The 19,876-nt window shown below is 42.5% G+C and overlaps 1 protein-coding gene across 1 annotated transcript; it reads left to right on the top strand.

Annotated features, from left to right (window-relative positions):
* The first annotated feature begins 259 nt into the window (after window positions 1-259).
* Window positions 260-17,524, top strand: LOC140999188 (PDZ domain-containing protein 4-like). The gene is made up of 8 exons (XM_073469472.1): window positions 260-319; window positions 7,848-7,901; window positions 9,600-9,910; window positions 10,028-10,115; window positions 10,208-10,306; window positions 10,390-10,452; window positions 12,604-12,705; window positions 15,539-17,524. Exons 1-8 carry the CDS (start codon window positions 260-262, stop codon window positions 17,522-17,524), a joined length of 2,763 nt encoding a protein of 920 aa, XP_073325573.1.
* Window positions 17,525-19,876: the final 2,352 nt, after the last annotated feature.

The raw sequence follows: 19,876 nt of genomic DNA, 5'->3' as shown, positions 1-19,876 counted from the left end.
GCATTGAAATTTACTCTGGATTATAACACTTGAATTGCAAGCAAGAAGAGGAGAACAGCGACACACCCAAATAAACTGTGTATCCATCCTCAGCAGGGATGTGCTACTCTGTGGAGAAGTAGTGTATTATACCACAACCCTGTGAATGAGGGTGGGGCTCTCCCACTGCCACAGACAAAGACCTTAAGAAAGAGAGTCCTGGAGTAAGAACTGGTCAAGTCGGGCATTTGTGCAGCACAGCACCGGGTCAGAAGTCACAATGGGGTGCAACATGTGTGTGGTTCAAAAGCCTGAGGAACAATACAGGGTCATGTTCCAGGTGAGCGCTCAGTCTCCTCTCTCCTCTCTCGCTCTTTATCTGCCTTTATCTTTCACTCCTCAAGTGAACGCACTCTTTTGTGCGTCCTCCATAAAGTTTTTATCATTATTCTGTCTTAACTTGGCCCCTTTCTTACAGTGATGCTGCCGGATGAGTGACAGTCAAAACAGCTGTAATGAAAATGTCTTCCCTCTGCAGCGACACACAGAAATGAACAGAAGCTCATCATGTCAACGCACTCATTTAATCGCCAATCATTCATTAAATTCCCAATAATCAGATCTGAGTAAAAGATTTATTTAGCATGGAAATATTAAGGATAGTAGAAGTCAGCTCATTCCTGAATGGGTCAAAACATTAGCAGCGTTGCATCACGTAAATAAACCATGATAACGACGTTGCATTGAGCGATTAATAAAAAATTCATCAGGTGACTTAAAACAGTGAATGCATTAAATATATCTGATGGATTTGAGCTCCAGCTAATGTGACACTTTTCACCTTTTTTCCTGCTTTTTGTGCAGATTTTGCACATAAATTACACTTGAAGATACATTTTTAGATAAATCAGCCCAGGAAAAAGGAAGTGGAGATTACTTTGTACCTCTTGAGCAAGGCCATTCATTCCTGTATTTAAACAGTCATTCAGAGATGATACCACTGATAATTATGATAATGATACTTCCACTGTGATTACAATGATTATAATCAGAGAGGAGCAGAGCTAAATTGCGTAAGTAAGATAGAGAGGTACGCTGTAGGAGAAAGTGGAGTGGTGCAGAGCCACAGAGGCAGCAGGATGGATGGGTTGTTAAAGCTGGGCTAAAGTGTTATGGGAGAGAAGGGTTGCCACGGTTACAGCCTCAGCACCAACCTGCCAACTGGGACCACAGACTGTATGTGAGTAAGCTCGTCTGGGCGAGCGGTGCCTAAGGAAAGCTCGATGATACATGCGGTGACCAGAATAAGTCCCACGCTTACTAAGCATGAAAAATGCTCCGCACTCATGGGTATGCAGCGCAACACTTTTAGTATCTGTGGCAGCAGAAGCCTCAGCTGGGTCTCTGTAGCATGTTGGGAGTCTGGGCCAGTTAACTGGGGCTGCATCTGGTGCCAGAGGCGATGCCAAGAGAGAGAGAGAGTCCACAACGGTAATGAGTCAAGGAGGGAAATAGAGTTAGGCAAATGAAAGAGTGAAGGAAAGTCACACTGCTGTTCTTTCTGTCAGTCTTTTTTCTGCCGTTTGCCCTTAGATGTCAGAAGTAACTGATTTGAACCCTTCGTGGAGCAGGAGCGAATAGAAAGGCTCGACTCCCCGGGGTGAAGCGCTAGAAAAAAATGAGCTGTGTGCAGCCTGTGTGCAGTGATCATAAAACCAGAGCAGGATGGTACGTTCCATAATCAGTGACCTTATCCGACAGGGGTCAGCGGTAATGACACTGACCGCATGCAGGTCAACGTCTTTGAAAGTGAAAATCAAATAACTCCACTGATCTGGGCAATGTGAGGTCAGCTGTGCCCCGAAGGTTGTGCCCCCAGAAGTCTTTCATCCCAGGAACACTTGCAGCTCTGCCAGACAGAGTACCTGCACGTGGTTTCCAGACGGGTGTGGCGACGAGTGCAGCGAGCGGTGATGGCAGGAGATGTGTTGTATGATTTGAAACATGCAGAGATGTCATGTTGTATGCAAAGCTCATGTGTGAATGGTGGTTGTGTAAGTAGAGCAGAGACTTTGGGGCGGTAGAGCAGCAAGTCTGCATATATTGTAGTCTGGTAAGCCTGAAACGACATTGCTGGCAGGGTGCAGGGGAGCATGAGACAGAGAAGAAACGCAGATGGAGTTCTGAACCAGAGCCACAGCCTTTGGCTTCGACAGACTCACTAGTAGAATGAGAATATATTTAACGAAAGCTAGAAGTCTCATATAAGCAGCATGAGCTTCTTTCTGTTAACTGGCAAAGAAGTAAAAAAAAATAAAATAAAATACTTAAGGCTGCCAAGTAATTAGAGACTGCATGCTGTTTTTTTCTATAAAATACAATCTCAGTTATCACATATAATGATTTCAAACACAGCAACTCATGCTGTGCAGATGGCTGATTAATCCAAAGATCATGCCAAGTAAAAGATGGAAGTACACGGTGTCCAATCATAAAGAAACATCATAAAAGGGGAAACATAATTACATTTCTCCCCACATTTCACGGCTTTCCCCTTTAGTGGTTTGCAGCTTTGAGCTCTTTTCCTTAACTAACATGTATAATTACACCTTCCAATTAGATGCAGTCTACTGAGTAACCGTCTTTAGACAGTAAATACGGCATTAAACAGCTTACAGCTACATCAGGCTGTTAAATTTGACTATATCAAAACACTTGCTTCTCTTGCCAAAGGAATAAAATTCATGCATAATACATTGGGCCTTTGCTACACGTACGCTGCACACTGGTGGTTGGTACACACCCATTGGCATGTTTTCTGATCAATTCTGCCTCCTATTGCCCCGAGTAAAAAGGCCTATCGTCGTTAAGTTGATTAATTACAGACCAGTCTGTGGACTTTTGCTCACATAAACCATTTTGAGCATTTTAAAAAACATTTTACAGTCCCTGACCCACACCGCACAGTAAACCTCTGCGCCCCCTGAGCCCTTCAGCCGCTCCCTTCTTCTTTCTCTCTCCCTCGTCACTGTAAACCAGGACTCTGTTTCCATGGCAACCGGCATCATTAAACAATCGTAATGTGCTTTTATTCACAAAGACACTGAGAGACATGCTGACAGGCTCAGAATCGATACATACCAATGACCAGCTGACATTAGAGCTGGGTAAGTGCTCGTTTTCACTCAGGCCCTCCGCATGTGCACGAGTGAGAAACCCACACGTGAACATAATGTACATATAAACTGGAGCAGGACAAAATAAGATAAAAACAAAAGCACCCCACACTGCCGCAACAAACACTGAGCATTGTATTGTATTATATTCCATTATTCTGTCTGTTTTATTGTCCACCCTCATTGCTTTTTTGCTTTTCACCGATGATACAGTCCTCCCAAATATAGTTTCCCATTATTCCCTTAACTCCATCAGCAACACTTTGCTTTGACTCCCCCTTTCTAGCATCTATAAGCAGTCATTGAACATATAATAAATCATTTATAACACATCACCATGTAGTTATAAGCATATTTAAGGAGTTTATTAATGTACAAAACTTCTTCAAAGAAAGACATCTTTTATATAATTTCAACTGTATTGTGTTATATTGAGGTTGTGCACCAGCTTTATGGAGGCTTGCAGGAGGAGCTAAAGTTACATCAATAAACACTTAAATAAACAGTATATCTGCTTAAAACCACACCATAGAGTGTTATAAACCATTTATTAAATGTTTATATGCTGCTCATTAAAGCTTAATATCTTTTCTTAATTTGCAAGGTTTACTGTTGAGCCCTGGATGTTTCCCTCACAAGCTTTAAAACCAGCGACCTGACATTAGCTAATACATCAACCCAAGTTTAACTTTTTCTACCGCCAACTAAAACTTTCGTGGAGATAAACTGGCTTCATGCTTGGCTAATGCTCCACAAAAAAGTGACTATACATTAGCAACTGTATATGCTTAATTGACATGATAACTTACAGTTAGCTAACACAAGCTAGCATGGCTTTTGTCTGGATAGTTGTATTCTTCCCACCTAATAGCCACATGGCATCTCTCTGTTCCCCGTTATTATGTTCTCCTTTCTGCTAAATTAAGAAAAAAAAGAGGTGTGTCCAACCCGACCCATTGCATTGAAGCCATAATGTTGTTGTGATTAATTTGTTGTAGGCATCACCTGGGATCCTGGGAATCTGCACACGTCAATAAATGTCAGGGATGCATTGTTTACACTGTTGACAGAAAGACTAGATGCATAATAGGGGGACATTTTTGAACGTCCATTAGCCCACCGCTAACATTTTAGTCCCGTCAACAAAAACAAAACAACACATATCTATCATCAAATGTATTATGTTTGATAATCTGTGTTTATCTTGTCAACGTCTCTTCTTAGTCATGAAAAAGTCTGCAGATGATAATTTTTCATCAATTTAACACGGCATTAAAACATCTAATTGTCTATTTAACCATGATAACCTGACAGACCGCTCATTCCTTTTTTGGGGCTGTGTGCTTCTTCTCATGTCAACACCCTGTCAGATTTCCCAGGTGAAATGCAGGCTGGTGTTCATGATACGCGTCTGGGCACAGCTGAAAGTGTCTGTCGAGTTCCTCCTGTTTCCCTCGCTGACTTGTCAGACACGCGGCTGACATGGAGACGAGTCGGAAAGGATGCTGACGGACAGGATGTCACGCTCATCTCTGGTTTAATAGGACGAGAGTGACAGAAAAAAGAGAGATTATTATAGGGTCACATAGTCTGAGACATGCAGTCTCCCTACACCAATAAAACAATCTGCCTATAATTAATCTTTTGTTCTAACTGATGGATGTATTGAAAAATGTATACACATACTCCCACTGAGGCTTGTTAGCCTCATCGCTATCATTTCAAAGAATGTTCAAGCTGCCTTTTAAATCAATATCTTCTCACTGTTATCAGTTTATAATAGGCCTACCCTTCCCTGCATGTCTATTTAAATTAGCCCAGCGATATCAAACAACAGGGGTTACAGCCGGAGTAGGTCAGCTCGTCTCCAGATTAATTGATTTTTCTGAGGTGACTGCTCCAGCCTTCAAAGCCTGGGAGATGAGAAAAATCAATTACCCAACAAGTGGAATTCAATATGTAGGGCTGTCGGTCATGCAGGAGCTTTTGCATGAACACAGTGGAAATTCACATAAATCCAGGTTCGGGGGAAATATTCGCCGTAAGGGCTTATTTCAGATAAAGATTTTTGTGTGTATTTTTCCTCACATTGTGCAGAACAATGTGTGTTACTGTAGAGTTAGTCTCCGCCTCCTCCCTCCCCTTCTTTTCTCATCTCAGCCTGTTGTACAGCACACGAGATTCATTTGCTCTTTAAAGGGCTTTCAGATAGAAACCAATTATGCATCAACCACTTAGTAGTTTCCCATGAGCTTCCATTGTGTGCGTGTTTACATACAAACACTGAACCCAGAGCCACGCTCGCTCACTATTTACATTCATCCAGCAGTTGCTTGAAAGCTTGTTTTCTACATTCCTCGTGCATCATTATCCCCTCTTCACCTCCCTTTCTCTTTGCTCCTTATGGCCTCCTTTGTCGTCTTTCCTCCTTTGCTCTCCGTCTCTACACTTTGAACTCTTTACATCTCTTTCATCTCTACCCACATCACCCCCATCTCCACCCTCAGCTCCGCAGCATCCATTGATACCACCACCGCCCGACCCCCTGCTGTGAGTTTTGTAGGCTTGACTATTTTTTGCTGAATTTCAATTCCATTTTTAACACAAACACGGAGAACAAGGGTGGAGTGTGTGCGCACCGGTTGACTTCATTATTTGCATGTCGCTTACAAACAGTGGGTGCATGTAACGACCTACTAACCCAGAGATAATAGAGAAACAGCACTTGGTAAGAGTGTAATCAGGTCAGGGCCAAAAAGCTGTCTAACGCACAACAACCATTACCCCGCATGAAGTAATCTTCAAAGCAATCTCAGCACCTCTCATTGATAATGAATGAGAAACCCCCTCCTCTCAAAGCTCTCTCAGTATTCATACCTGTCACTCATGACCACAGAGCTGTTTTCTAACCGCCACTCTCTGATCCTGGAGAGAGAGCCGAGCCGTGCGGTCATGAAACAAAAGCTACCCGAAAAAAAAAATCACAAGGTACGAGATGAAATTAAAAAAAGCACTTTGGTGAAAGATGTTCAGATGTGTTTTCCTGTAATCTAACATGCGAAACTACACGGTGCTCTTTTCTTCATCATCAATAGGCCACGTAGGGAGGAAGCATCTTATTTGCTTCCAAGAGAAGAGGCTCATTAAGAGAGATGACAAGATTTATGGGGGAACATTAGTGGGAGGAAGGACAAAAGCACACAAGGAGATGGGGTGGCTGAAATAGATGGAAAAAAGAGAAGAATTGTCTCCTTCTCCAGAGAAGGGACAGAGCAGACAGATCTGCTGAGGCAGCATGGCGTAGGAAAACAGAAGCGAGGAGAAGCAGGAGTGGCCATGGGTAGAGAGGGAGAAAGGGAAATGGATGTGAGGAAGGCTACACCAGAGGGGAGGTGGTGGTGGTGTTGGAGAGAACCAGAATATATATATAAAAAAGAGAGCAGGGGCTGAAAATGGCAAGAAAGTTTTTGTGCTTGACTGCACAGGGGAACATTGATTTGACATGCAATTACTGGAAGGGGACAAGAGAAGAGAGAGGGAGTGGGAGAATGAAGCAGGGTGGTAAAGATGTGGAGAGTCGCAGACAGCCAAGGTCAGCGACTGTGAGCAACATGAATGAGACTCTACCAAGGCTGTCTGGTTCAGGAGCTGCCTGCGACTCTCACTCATGTCAACATCATCATGTGACCGTCTGTCTGTCTCCTGCAATAGATTAAGAACGTTACAATTGTTGTTCGTTTGAAAATGTAGAAAATGATTTCAATTTAAACGACTGGTCCGTCACATTCAACCATGCGACCGTGAGAGGCTTCACTTAAACACAGCAGTGCTGTGAGCTAAATGCTAACATGCTCACAATGACATCTGTTAGCATCTGTGTTCAGCAGAACTGCAGTAAAAGCGAAAATTTGTTAAGTTAGCTAATGTTAATGATTTCATTTACTCTTTCTGACGACGGTGCATGATTACCTGCTGTAGCATAGCTTATTTTTCATTGTTCATATTGCTGTTTTTGTAAACTGTGGATCAAACAGTACAACTGTGATGTCACAGTGGAACAATCATAACCAGGGTTAGGTTAGGGTTAAAACGGGTTAAAACGGGTTAAAATTGTCAATAAATTCCCTTTTGAATAGAACAAAAAACATTCCACCTTGAATATTTTTGCAGCCCTTGTCAGGACAGATATTGTGATGCTACATATGATAACTACTTTATATATAGGACTTTTTTAAATGAACTGTTATTGTCAGAGAGCTCTGAAAGGAAAAGGAATAATGAAATATACTGTGTGTCTCAGCTTGAAAATGTTTTATTTCTCCAAATCATAAAGCCTGAAAGCGTGATGTTCAGCACAAATTACATTATGATAATTTTCAGCGAAGCTCTCTTCGCGCCACAATTGAACTAGTTTCTCCAGAACATAAGTATGTTTTATTATTTAAATATATTGTCAGAAAGGAGCGGCTTTTAATCCACACAAAAAGATAAGAGAGTTTTGTAGAGGAGCGTGCAGGAGGACTGAAGTGCTGAAAACTAATGCACTGCGGAAACTTGTTTTCATCTCTGCCTCAGGTTCTCTCATCTTGTGAGAAAAGTTCTCACAGAGCCTTTTACCATTTTCCAATCATTCACAGTTGTAACAACTTTCTAACGGCACCATTTCCCTGCTTTCTCTCCCTCTCTCCACAGAAGGGTCACATAAACAACATGTTGTGCTCTTTCGAAGCTGACGGTCGATTAAAGGTCTCAGTATACGTCTTTCTGCTCTGCTGCCTGCTGTGATGTCGTGTCCAAACCCTTTTAGATAGAAACCTCTTCCTTTTTTGTGTGTCTGTAGAAACACTATTAGCTGTGTGAAATACACTTTCATGTCTGCTGAAGTGTATTTTTCTGTCGACTAACTCGAGTCTTTCTTTGTTTTAGGCGTGTGTAGCTGTAGTTCCCCCTCCTGTTCTCTGTGTTTCTGTGAGGCAGATATATTTCCGTGAACTAACCGTGTCTGTCTGACAATACTGCTGATGTGGGTCTGTCTATCCTCATGTGTTCCTCCCTTCCCTTCCCCTTTGTCAGCATCTATCTAGTTCATCCTTTCACTACATATATATCTCTGCCCACTTCCTAAGCCTTTTGTCTGTTTCTTGTGCATTTTGCTGTTTCTCTGTGTCGTCTGTAGGGCTGGGAATCAGTGTAACTCATGATGTGATTCACGATATGTTGCCGATGATGACGATCGTATCACAGTACAGTGATTCTGCGCAACTGCAATCATTTAACGATATATCACGATATCTGTCTAACTGAGGAAGAAAAAATAACCCATGAAAAGGGAAAATGCAGGAATTATGTATTTATTGTGTAGTCAGATTCACAAAATCTGACATGAACCGAGATTAAACAATGCATAAACTAGATTTACTGCCTTGCGATTGTATGCCTCCGCGCACCAGACAAGTCGCTGTTCCTCAGCTAAAATGATGTTATAATTATAACATGAATTCTTGAGTTATGGCCAAAAATGTGCTTTGTAAGGTCACCGTGAAACTTGACTGTTGACCAGCAAAAATCTAATCAGTTCATCTTCGAGTCCAAGTGGACGTTTTTGCCAAATGTGAGGAAATTCTATCAAGGCGCTCTCGAGTTCACAAGAATGGGACAGACAGATGGACGGACGACACCCTGACAACACAACGCATCTGGCCATCTGGCTGTCGCCGGCGAGGAGACATACAAAGTGCACAGTCTTAGCTCAGTGGTCCTAGATCACAAACACAACATGCACCGTCATTCATTAGGAAAGATACGACTATGTCTCACTAAACTCTTTTTAATCTGTGTTTAATTAAGTTTGCAGAAGTTTACACCGCTAAGAAGTATGAAGATGTGACTCTTGTGAGTCATATTGTCAGGCGTGTTTTAATAAAAACGGCGATATTTGGCAGCGGTGTATCAATAATTGTATCGCAAGAGAAAGCGATGCGATATATCGGCTTATAGGTATTTTGTCTGATGTGGGAAAAACTGGATTCAGAAAATTGCCCTGATTTCTTTTTCTTCAGTATCAAAGCTACTTCATGAAACAGCCACAAAATATAATCTACAGGATTCGTGTACATGGTCACTAATTTTGCTTTTTTTCACTGTGACTTTCATCATGACTACATTTTGAGCCTGCACCATGTTTCTTTCTGCAACACTGTATTTATGAACCACACTGGTGTGGCAGGGTGGAGGCCAGGGTGGATGACTGTCACGACAAAAATAGACAAATGGTGCCGATGTACACAATTCTGATGAATTCTGTCACTATTTCAAGAGGTGCCTTGATACTGGGTTGTCCTCCCTGCACCACTGCTCCTTTAATTCAATTTACCCCTCCTCTCTGTTCCTCTTCCTCTTCCTCTTCTCCTCCACCATTTGATCTTGACTATCTGTGTTTTCCAGGTGAATGGAAAGGAGCTGACCCGCCTCTCTGGGGATCCCACCCTGGACATACGGGACCCCATACTGTCCAACATACTGAGGCGTGGGGCCCGCAGACGGGCAGGCCTAGCGGGAGCTCCTGGAGGGTTAGTGCCAGTGACCATGGGCATGGCCGACTGTGTGGACAGCTGCACTCAGACGGACATCAGCTTCCAGCATATGTTGACTCTGGGCAAGAGCAGCCAGCATCCCTGTGGAGCTCCACCCCCACCCGACCCTCCGCCTTCCCCTCCACTCCCACCGCTTCTGGAGCCGTATCTATTCAATGAACTGTGAGTGGGAGTAGAATGATTTGGTTTTAAGGTCCATGCCATTTTGTTCACACGTCTGACATTTGAAGCTGCCCCCAATTTTCTGAAACATTATGTCCTGAATATTCTTGTTCTTAGCTTTATGGAGCCGGTGTACTACGACCCCACTGACTACTTCGATATCACTCAGCATGAAGTGGACAGACAGGATGAGCTGGAGTATGAGGTGAGAGGCCATTAGCTTGTCTGACTCTGGTACAGAAAACTTCCCCACGGCTCTCCATCTAACATCCTCGAACTTCTTTCTAATTGCTGCAGGAGGTGGAGTTGTATAAGTCCCGCCAGCAGGATAAACTCGGTCTGACAGTTTGTTACAGAACCGACGATGAGGAGGACCTGGGGATATATGTAGGAGAGGTGCAGAGACGGTTATGAAATCAAATTATTATTCAGTCTTACTCTGTTCTTTGTACACTTAAACAAATCCTTCTTTTTTCCAGGTGAACCCAAACAGCATTGCTGCAATCGATGGACGCATCCGCAAGGGAGACAGAATACTACAGGTGCTGACCAGAATACTGGAGCTAGAACTCCTTTATATGCTGTTACTGCATGAATGCCAGCATGTTATCAAGACTACAGGGTTGTATAACTTTGCACAGCAAGTTAAACCAACAAAACACCTTTTACACCTTTTTTTGAATGTTTTGCACATGAAATGAATGCATGAAACTGAAGTCTTAGATAATGATGATAATAATAATAATAATAATAATAATAACAACAATAATAATAACAACAATAATAATAAATAACAATAACAATAATAATGATAATAATAATAGTAACAGAATTTTTGTAGCACTTGTCTGAACAAGATTATTACGGAAGCCCAGAGGTGCAAGTGGCAAACATTTAGCTGTGTGAAACCTAGTGGATTTTTTCTTTTTTTTTTTCTTTTCACAGGACGGAAACATTTTCTAAGTCTGATCTAAATGGTTTCCTTTCCTGTGTTTATGACCTCAGAACTGATGAAAAAAAGGTATTGCCAAGATAATCTTTCTGAGGTCCTTAATTTTTTTTCATCTGTGAAAACGTGAATTTTTGTTTTTTCCAGGAATCAGAAATTTTAGAACAATTTTTCCCAGGAGGAACATTTTTTTTTCATAAGTGACAAAAAAATATAAAATCTTTTTAAAATATTTTTTTCTTGTGTGAAAGCAAGTGACAACTATTTTTTCAGGAGAACAAAAAAACTATTTAGGAGGATTTCTTTCATTTGTGAAACCAAGCACACAAAAAATCCAGGAAAAAAAATGTAGGAGACACAGAGAATTTTCTTTCTTGAAGTTTCTCCTGACATTTTTTTCTCCTAAAAAAAAGGTTGTCACTCGGTTTCACACAAGTGAAAAAAAAAAAAGTTCCTCCTGTGGAAAAATTGTTCAGAAATCATGATTCCTGGAAAAACAAAATTTATATGTTTCAACAGTCATCAACACAGGAGAGGAAACACTTTAGATCAGACTTAGAAAATGGATCACCAGAAGAAAAAAAAAATCCTCACTTGCCCCTCAGGACCTCCGTACAGAGTACATAACAATAAAAAAAAGATGGGCAACCATTCAAAATATAGTCACTATTAAGAACAGATGAAAATAAAACACAACAGCATCGATGTTACAGATCAGACAGCAAATAAAAACATGTTCTAAGCAATGATTTAAAAACAGGTCATGTGTTTACAAACCTAATCTCCTCGGGCAGCCCGGTTGCTCCTGATCACCGGCCTTGACCTCAGAACAACTAGCGAGGGAGCGTTAGAAGATCTCAGGTTGTGATTTGGATCTTAGGGAGTCATTAGCTGCATGATATAACTGGGGGCCTTTAAAGTTATTACAAGAATCTTAAATTCAAACCTGCATTTAACTGGCAGCCAATGAAGGGAGGAAAGAAGTGGGGTAATATGAGACTTATAATTGGTTTTAGTCAAAATACAGGCAGTGGCATTCAGCACTCCCTGAAGTCGAGCCAGTGAGGATCGACTAAGGCGTGTAAAAAGTGAATAGCACAGTCTGGAAAACACAAGAAGAAACTGATTTAATTTTGTTAATATTTCTTAGGTGTACATACCAGGATTTAATGAGGTTGTTGACTATCAGTTGTGAATCGAATATGATACATAAATATCTGGCTGTAGATTTCATATTGGTCGCCAGTGGACTGAGCTGCAGAAAGTTATAAGTCACCCATTTCTCACTAGTAGTCAGGAAGTCCACGAATCTCTATATAGACATATAGGAGCGTTTTGTAATGCCTACACACTGATTTAGTCTATTTATAAGATCCACAATAAACTTCCTGGGTCACTTATTTCTGAATTTAATGATTTTCTATATGTTCTGTGTGTGTGTGTAGCATGAATGGGTTACAACCTACATATCACTGTTGCTGTAAAATAACAAATAAATTACCTTGATTCTTCATATTAAAGGAGATTGTGAATAGTGCAGCATTTCTTCTGAATCCTCTTAATAATAGGATGTACACCATTACTCATGCTATTAGGCTAAAGAGAGACTTTCCTTTCAGCATTGTAACTCTAAAGAAGAACTATTTCCTGGATGGAGTGGTTTAATTGAATCCAGCCCTCGGTGTAAAGGCTGTTTGGTTATCTAGCATTAGCTCAATTTTATTCTGCTCTCTTTCTCTGTCAGATAAATGGAGTGGACATCCAGGACAGAGAGGAGGCGGTAGCTATTCTCACCAGAGAGGACAGCACTAATGTCTCCCTGCTCCTCGCACGGCCCGAGATAGAGGTGAGGAAATTGGATATGCAGTCTTTGGGGAGCGGGGCTGCAAAGCTCAGTCTGAATACTGACCTAAAAAAATGCATTTTCTCCCTCTTTATGTAGCGAGAAATAAGCTTGCGTGCCTCGGTGTGGAAAAGGTAGTGCTCCTGTGTGGACACCTGGTCGTGAGATTGGGAGGGAGACAATAGTCAGTACAGAAAAGGAAAGAAAATTGGGGACACGAGAAAGAGCACGGTGCTCTGCTTTGTCCTGCCCTGCATGCTGACATGTGAAAGGAGGCAGAGAAGCAAAGAGGTGAAAAAAACATGATGAGAACACAGATAGTGTGGAGAGGAAGGCAAAGACAAATAGTGCTCGTACACACAGTGCTAATGTGGTGCCGCTTTGTAGCCTTCAAGGTCAACCTTCCTGCAGATGTGAGGGCACTGTTACACAAACCTAAAGCCCCTCAATAAGCACACCTCTGGCAAATTACTTGAAACAAGCAACTTGACACATGTCAACCCGACTGAATTAAATTTCACTGCACACCATTGTAAAAGTGAGAGAGATATGTGAGAGAAAGAAGAGAAAAATCTGTATGCTGAGTGCATTTGTACAGACGGAGCTAAAGGGCAGATTTAAAAGGCTCTCATTAAAATGGTCCAAGTCAAAGACTCACACACACACACTCACACACACAACCTCTCCTGTGTTTAAATATGTCCTTGTATTGGAAGAGATGAGCACAAGTGCTACCTGTGAAAGCCTGACAAGATTTATATTGCAGAGGCACGGTCGCCACATTAAGATTCAAGTGAGAGAGGGCAGGACGGAGAATCATAGCGAGGAAAATGCACAAGCAAGAGATTAAAGCTTGATCTGTTGTCTTCGGGGAGACGGAGAGAGAACCAACGCTGTTGTCGAAGAATAAGAATGAAGATGAAGATAATCAATATGTCGTCTCGCAGTCTGCACACAGTCCACGTTCAAATCAAACCAATTAGCCAAGATCAACTGCGCTTCTGAGGAGTGAACTGTTTACTAATTCGAGCCCAAGTGTTTGTGCTGTACTTGACCAGATTATGAAGGGGGATGCCAATCAGAACGGATGAGAAGCAACAACAGTTCTGATTAATTATTAAGCAATGTTCATCTCTAAAGACTGGATCACTCTGGATGGAAACTTCATCTCCTAATTAAGAATACATGACATGAAAAATCTATTTTGTTGTTTGATTTTTGAGGTGGCTCATGTTTGGATGCAGTCCATTAAAGATCCAAACTCTCATTTTTCTCTATAGACAGTTTACTCACACACAGTAGCAGAGTATTGAAATGATGTTACTTACACAGCACTGGCTCCATCTAGTGACAGAAAGGAGAACCCTAACCCTAACCCTACTCCAACAAGATGGTAAAGAGTGTATATATTTTCAGCCGCAGCATGAAGCTGTTTACAGCAAAAACCCACTACACATTTTACCTGCTCAACACCAGACAGACGAAGTTAGAGCTGGTGGACACAGTCCAGCATCTCTACACCAACAACAGATATTTCCCTCAGTTGGTACAGAGAAAAACAGAGCTAAAAGAGTGAAGGTCGGACTTATGGCCAGAAACATCAGCAGCATTGACATATGATCCAATCGAACAGCAACAGTTTCCTTGTCAAACTGATATCTTGACAGAAATTCAAAGGCATCATAAAACTCAATAGAGTCGAATCCGTCCCTTCATTTTATTTGATATTTTTGCTCAATCCATCTAAAGAAAGACAGCCATTTTAAAAAGTTAATACTGGATCACAGTTAAAGTTGGAGTTTAATGCTTCGGTGCAACAGAATTAAATTGAATCTAGATTTTTAAAGCGAAAACTAAACTGAGGTTTAAAGGTCAACTTTGTAAGAAAATTGATTTTCTGGATTGAAGGCGGGTCGCTTGTCATCCAAAAGCACCAGTGTGTTATTTTATTAAGTTGGGATCGAGACTCAAAATGAAGTGACAATTTAAACCTTTCCCCAAAGGTCCACTTTTAAAGAACATTTATTTTTTAAGATAGTTGTAAAGTTTGGGGCAACATAATTTAAAGTTAAACATCGGTTTGATGAGGTTTGAGAATTCTTCCTCGTTGGTGAAACCCACCCTGAAATCAGTAAATGTAGATTGAAAGAAGCTTTTCTCTTTTATTTCCTAGAATATTGTTATATGCTTTCTAAAGATCCCTTCCAGACATGTTAAAATTACTCTTTGATCAATAATTTATTGATACATTTTCCACAAGAAAGTACAATCACCTCATTTATAACTCTCTCTTTTCCACCCCTTGGAGCAAATTAGCAGATATATTGCATTTTGAAAGTTCTGCTGAACATAAGACGTCTTCTACTCCACTGAAAAGTCCGTTCTCAGCGTATGTGCACCGGAGACTTCATGTTTTAAAACACCACACTGATGTAAGTTGTATATTAGACCACAATTGGCTTCCAAACTCGTTGTGACCACACCAAAAAATGTGTTGTACATACGTACACGCCTTCAAGGTGGGGTGAGCGATTCTGGACAAACAGTTGATTGTTGAGTCTCATTCCAAGGTCCTCGAATACCGACGCTTGGGTTGGTGGCTCGGTCTGAGCCACTATTGTTTATCATTAAGAGGCTGTCAAATACCGCCAACCCTGGAATGAGACTCAGCAATCAGCTATCTTTCTCCAGAATTTTTATCCCAACTTTAAACTCAGAATTACATTCTAATGCATACTTTCCTTTGTCTTTTGTTTTTCTCTTCAACGATGAACTTTGACTGCAATGCCATCAACCAAATTCAACAACCTGTGCCTGATACACCTCCACCTGTCAGAACGACAACCAGCTGGACCCAGACGAGCTGGACCTGGAGCCACTGGACAACGCTGTTCACCTGCCCAGCAGCCAGAGATTGAAGAACAGCACCTCTTTCCTGGGTGCTGGACCAGGCAGTGTTGCAGCTGGGGGTGTAGGTATCCATGGTCGCTCCTTTAACAGGGATTCACCTGATTTGCTCCAGACGGTGCTGAGCAATAGCCAGGAGCTGGACAGCGGGGTGGGCCGTACAGATGAAAGCACACGCTATGAGGAATCTTCAGAACACGACCTTCTGGGAGACGACCACACCAGTGCCTCCAACACAAACGCCACCAACACGCCTGGCAGTATGCGCAAGTTTTTGTCCGGCCGAGGGGACACGCCGCCCCTGCTGCACTCCCAGGACCTCCAGTTTAGCACTGACTCCCTCTTAGGGCTGGACTGTTTCAATGGAGGGGGGCTGGAACAGGTGGAGCGATTGGAGAGGGCCTACATGGCCGATCCTTCAAGGATGATGATGCCCGGGTTGACCGAGGAGGAGTGTGAGAGGTACAAAGAGCTCCTGGAAATCAAGTGTTACTACGAGAAGAACAGTAATGAACTGATGCTTCTGGGAGGTCAGGGACCAGCACAAGAGGAAGGGGGTATCGCACTGGATGTGAACAGGAATGAGAGCCTGACGCAGCATGAGATGGCCCTTCTGGAAGAGGAACTGCGTCACCTGGAGTTCAAATGTCGTAACATCTTGAGGGCGCAGAAGATGCAGCAGCTGCGGGAGCGTTGCCTGAAGGCTTGGCCTCTTGAGGACAAGAATGGAGCAGGTGCAGGAGCTGGATGCTTGGACATGAACGGGTCTTTGGTCAGTGAGGAGCCCTGTCATCACGCTCTGTCAGACATCAACGAGCTCCCAGAGAGGGAGCGCTCAGATAAAGACAGTACGAGTGCCTACAACACTGGAGGGGAAAGCTGCAGGAGCACCCCTCTGGTCAATGAACAGTACCCGTCACCCTCTACACAGAGCCTGGAGGGAGCAGAGCCTCAGCTTCCAACGTCCACTAGGCAGAGAGAGAGAGGAGCCAGGGCTGAAAGAGGGGATGGGATCCAAGCAAACCTCAACCAGTCCTTCTCTCCTCGCACTCAAAGGAGAGGAGCTGAAGCTAAGACATCCAGCCCCAGGGAGAAGGTTCGGTCCCTGTCCAGGGATGCAGGAACCAGGCGTGGCTCAGATGGAGGGGTGAGACGTAACCCCAAAGAGAGAGCTGGTGGATGTAGCGCCGAGAACAGCCCTTACCTGTCCCGCCGTCAGACTGACACAAAGCCACCCCAGCGCTACCTGAGCTGCATGCAACTGAGGTCTCCCTCCACCTCTGAGCGGCTCGGTGGACTCAGAGAGGGCTACATGGAGACTACAGGTGACGCCAGCCCAATGAGCTTGGGTAGCACGTGTATAGATGCTGCCCAGGCTCCAGGTGCTGTGCCTTTACCCTTGTCTCCTCCGCTGATGCCTGCCTCCCCTCGTATGGAGTGGAAGGTGAAGATCCGCAGCGACGGCTCACGCTACGTGGCCAAACGACCCGTGAGGGATCGTCTCCTGAAGGCACGTGCCATGAAGATCAGAGAGGAGCGCAGTGGCATGACCACAGATGATGATGCTGTGAGTGAAATGAAGATGGGCCGTTACTGGAGCAAAGAGGAGCGCAAGCAGCAGCTGCTGAAGGCCCGAGAGCAGCGGCGGCGCAGGGAGTTCATGATGCAGAGCCGTCTGGACTGTCTGAGAGAGCGTGAAAGGGAGCAGGGCGGCAGCGGTGGAGGACAGCAGGGGACAACAAACCAGCAGGAAGCCACTACCATCCTGGAGCTGTGCCACCGCAGGAGCCAGAAGAAGCGCAGTCGCAGAATCCTGGACAACTGGATCACCATACAGGAGCTACTGGCTCATGGGACCAGGTCTGCCGATGGGAAAAAGGTCTACAACCCCCTGCTGTCTGTCACCACAGTCTGAGATGAGATCAGAGTGAGGGTGGCAGGGAGATGAGAAAGTGCCAAAGTGCTTTGTAGGGCCTTGAGGACAAACATAAGCTGCTTCCGGACACCTCGGCACAAATATTTGTCTGCAGGGATGCAGCAACTTTCTGAATCAAAAAGTCCATGATGGTAATATTAATAAAATATTAATATTAAGAAGCACACAGGCTCCAACCTAAAACGTTTAGATGGGAGAAAAGCTCATGACAGAGACTGCCTGGGTTTGTGTGTCCAGGAAGACAATACATATTTACAATATTGTCAAACTGAGCTAAATTTCAGAAACGCATTCCCTGATCAGAAATGAAGTCGTGCATCAGAAAAATGCCTCCCAGTCATTTTCATGATGCTTTTACCTCCAACGTGAGAAGAATGTGACTCTTATCTTACACAAACATGTACCAGCTTCCTAGATGTTTAAATCTGGACACCACAGTAGATGCACAAGACAAAAAAAGAAGTCAGAGCACAGATTAGCATTTCTGAAACATTAGCATTCAGAGGAGTCCATTTAGAAATTGCATCACACTCGAGATCTGTCTTCTTACATGAAGGAGAGATGATGTGAGGGATGCAGTCTAGCCATTAATAGTAGTAGTGCACATCTTAAGAAGTCATCTTTGCAGGCCTCTACATTTTTATGAACAGGATAGAGGAAAATCACAAGTGGGGCTAAGAATCATGCAGCTGTGAAAACATTGAGAAAAAGCCACTTCTGTGCCATACAACTGTATATTTAGGACATTTTTTAAAAGAACATTTTGTGCCAGTTAATGTTACATTTTTTTTTCAGTCTTGCTGTGTTCATGTACAAATGCTCCTTTGTTTTTGACACAGGAAATGCAACATAAGTGTCAGACCACAGACTTTTTGCTTTTTGATAACGAGGAGCTGAGCGGTGCCTTCCCTTCAGGCAGACTTGACTGTATAGCACAATTTTCAAAAGCGATACAAAAAGGCTGAAACGTGTAGCTGAGAGGGTGAACGCTGAAGCACAGAGCTGTCGACGTGGCTTACTGGTTTTTAATGAAAGGCACATCGTGTCATACAAAGCACAGAAAACATTTGATATTGTTGTGTAAGCAGATATCAAGTCCTTTTTCATCTAATTTCAGAACATCCTGCTTTAGTCTGACTGATAAGCTCTGGTTAATATGCAATATAATTTTGGTGTTCGGTGCTGTCAGATTTTTTTGAACTTTTTAATTCTGTGCTCTCTCTGGATAACTAACGAGTACAAGTACTGATAATGACCATAACAGCCAAGAATGAGGTGATTCATTTACTAAACAAAAGCTAATTTTTCATTTGGCTTATGTGCATGTTTGATATTGAGACAGAAAGGTTTGGGTTTTTTTTTTTTCTCCATGTACTTAAAGACTAAAAAGCCTTTAACATACTGTAATTGTGGATGTGTCTTTCTATGAACTTGCTTAAAAATTCTAGCATAGAAAAAGAAAACATGGTGTACTTGTTAAATATTGTGACGTCCCTGTGTCTGCCATTTCACGGTGAAAGCTTTTTTTAAAATAAATGCTGTGATCATGACAACTTTTTTTGTACTAATTGATGCTGTGTGTCAGGATGTTCATAATTAACTGAGAAAATCCATTTTTACCTTGTTTTCACCTGTCTGTCACAAAAACTACTGAACGGATTTCCGTGAAACTTGGATGGCGGATGTCTCGCCCGGAATAGACTCCTTGAACTTCTGGTGCAGATTCAGAAAAAGGGGGCGAATCCAGGAATGTTTTCCCACTTTCTTTAACATTTTCGTTAATTTATCAGGTAATAATGCTGATGAAAAAGATCAGACTCGTTGAGGTGGGTGGTATCTATGAGTGAGTACAAATATCACTGTACTCAAGCAGAATTTTTCAGGTGTCAACCTTTTTACTTTTCCTCCCTATTATAAAACACAAATATCTTTTCTTTCTACTCCTTGCATTTCCAAAACAGGCGCATTACTTTAATTCAAATGCATTCGAGGGAAATTATCGATTTATTTTGCATCATTGCACGACGCCTTCCCAACATCTCAAGACTGATTTCAACCTACCTATATCACACACGGAAGACAAAGCAAGATGAAACAACATAAAAGACGTGACAAAGGCTCAGGTTCAGTTAGCTTTGCCCAGAAATGGTCGGTAGAAATGTCCTTCAGCAGGAAACTTTTTAATTTTATACTTTGAGGACTTTTCAGAGCCTGTACTTTCTTATTTTTACTTGAGTAAAGAAGTTAAATGAGTACTTCTACTTTTACAATAGTCTTTTTTAACTCAAGCGTCTGTACTTCTTCTTGAGTATAAAATGTGTGTCACCTTTG

The sequence above is a fragment of the Pagrus major genome, chromosome 7 (assembly GCF_040436345.1).
Source record: "Pagrus major chromosome 7, Pma_NU_1.0".
Taxonomy (NCBI): domain Eukaryota; kingdom Metazoa; phylum Chordata; class Actinopteri; order Spariformes; family Sparidae; genus Pagrus; species Pagrus major.
The sequence above is the reverse complement of the archived record's forward strand: the minus strand, read 5'-3'. Positions and strand labels throughout refer to the sequence as shown.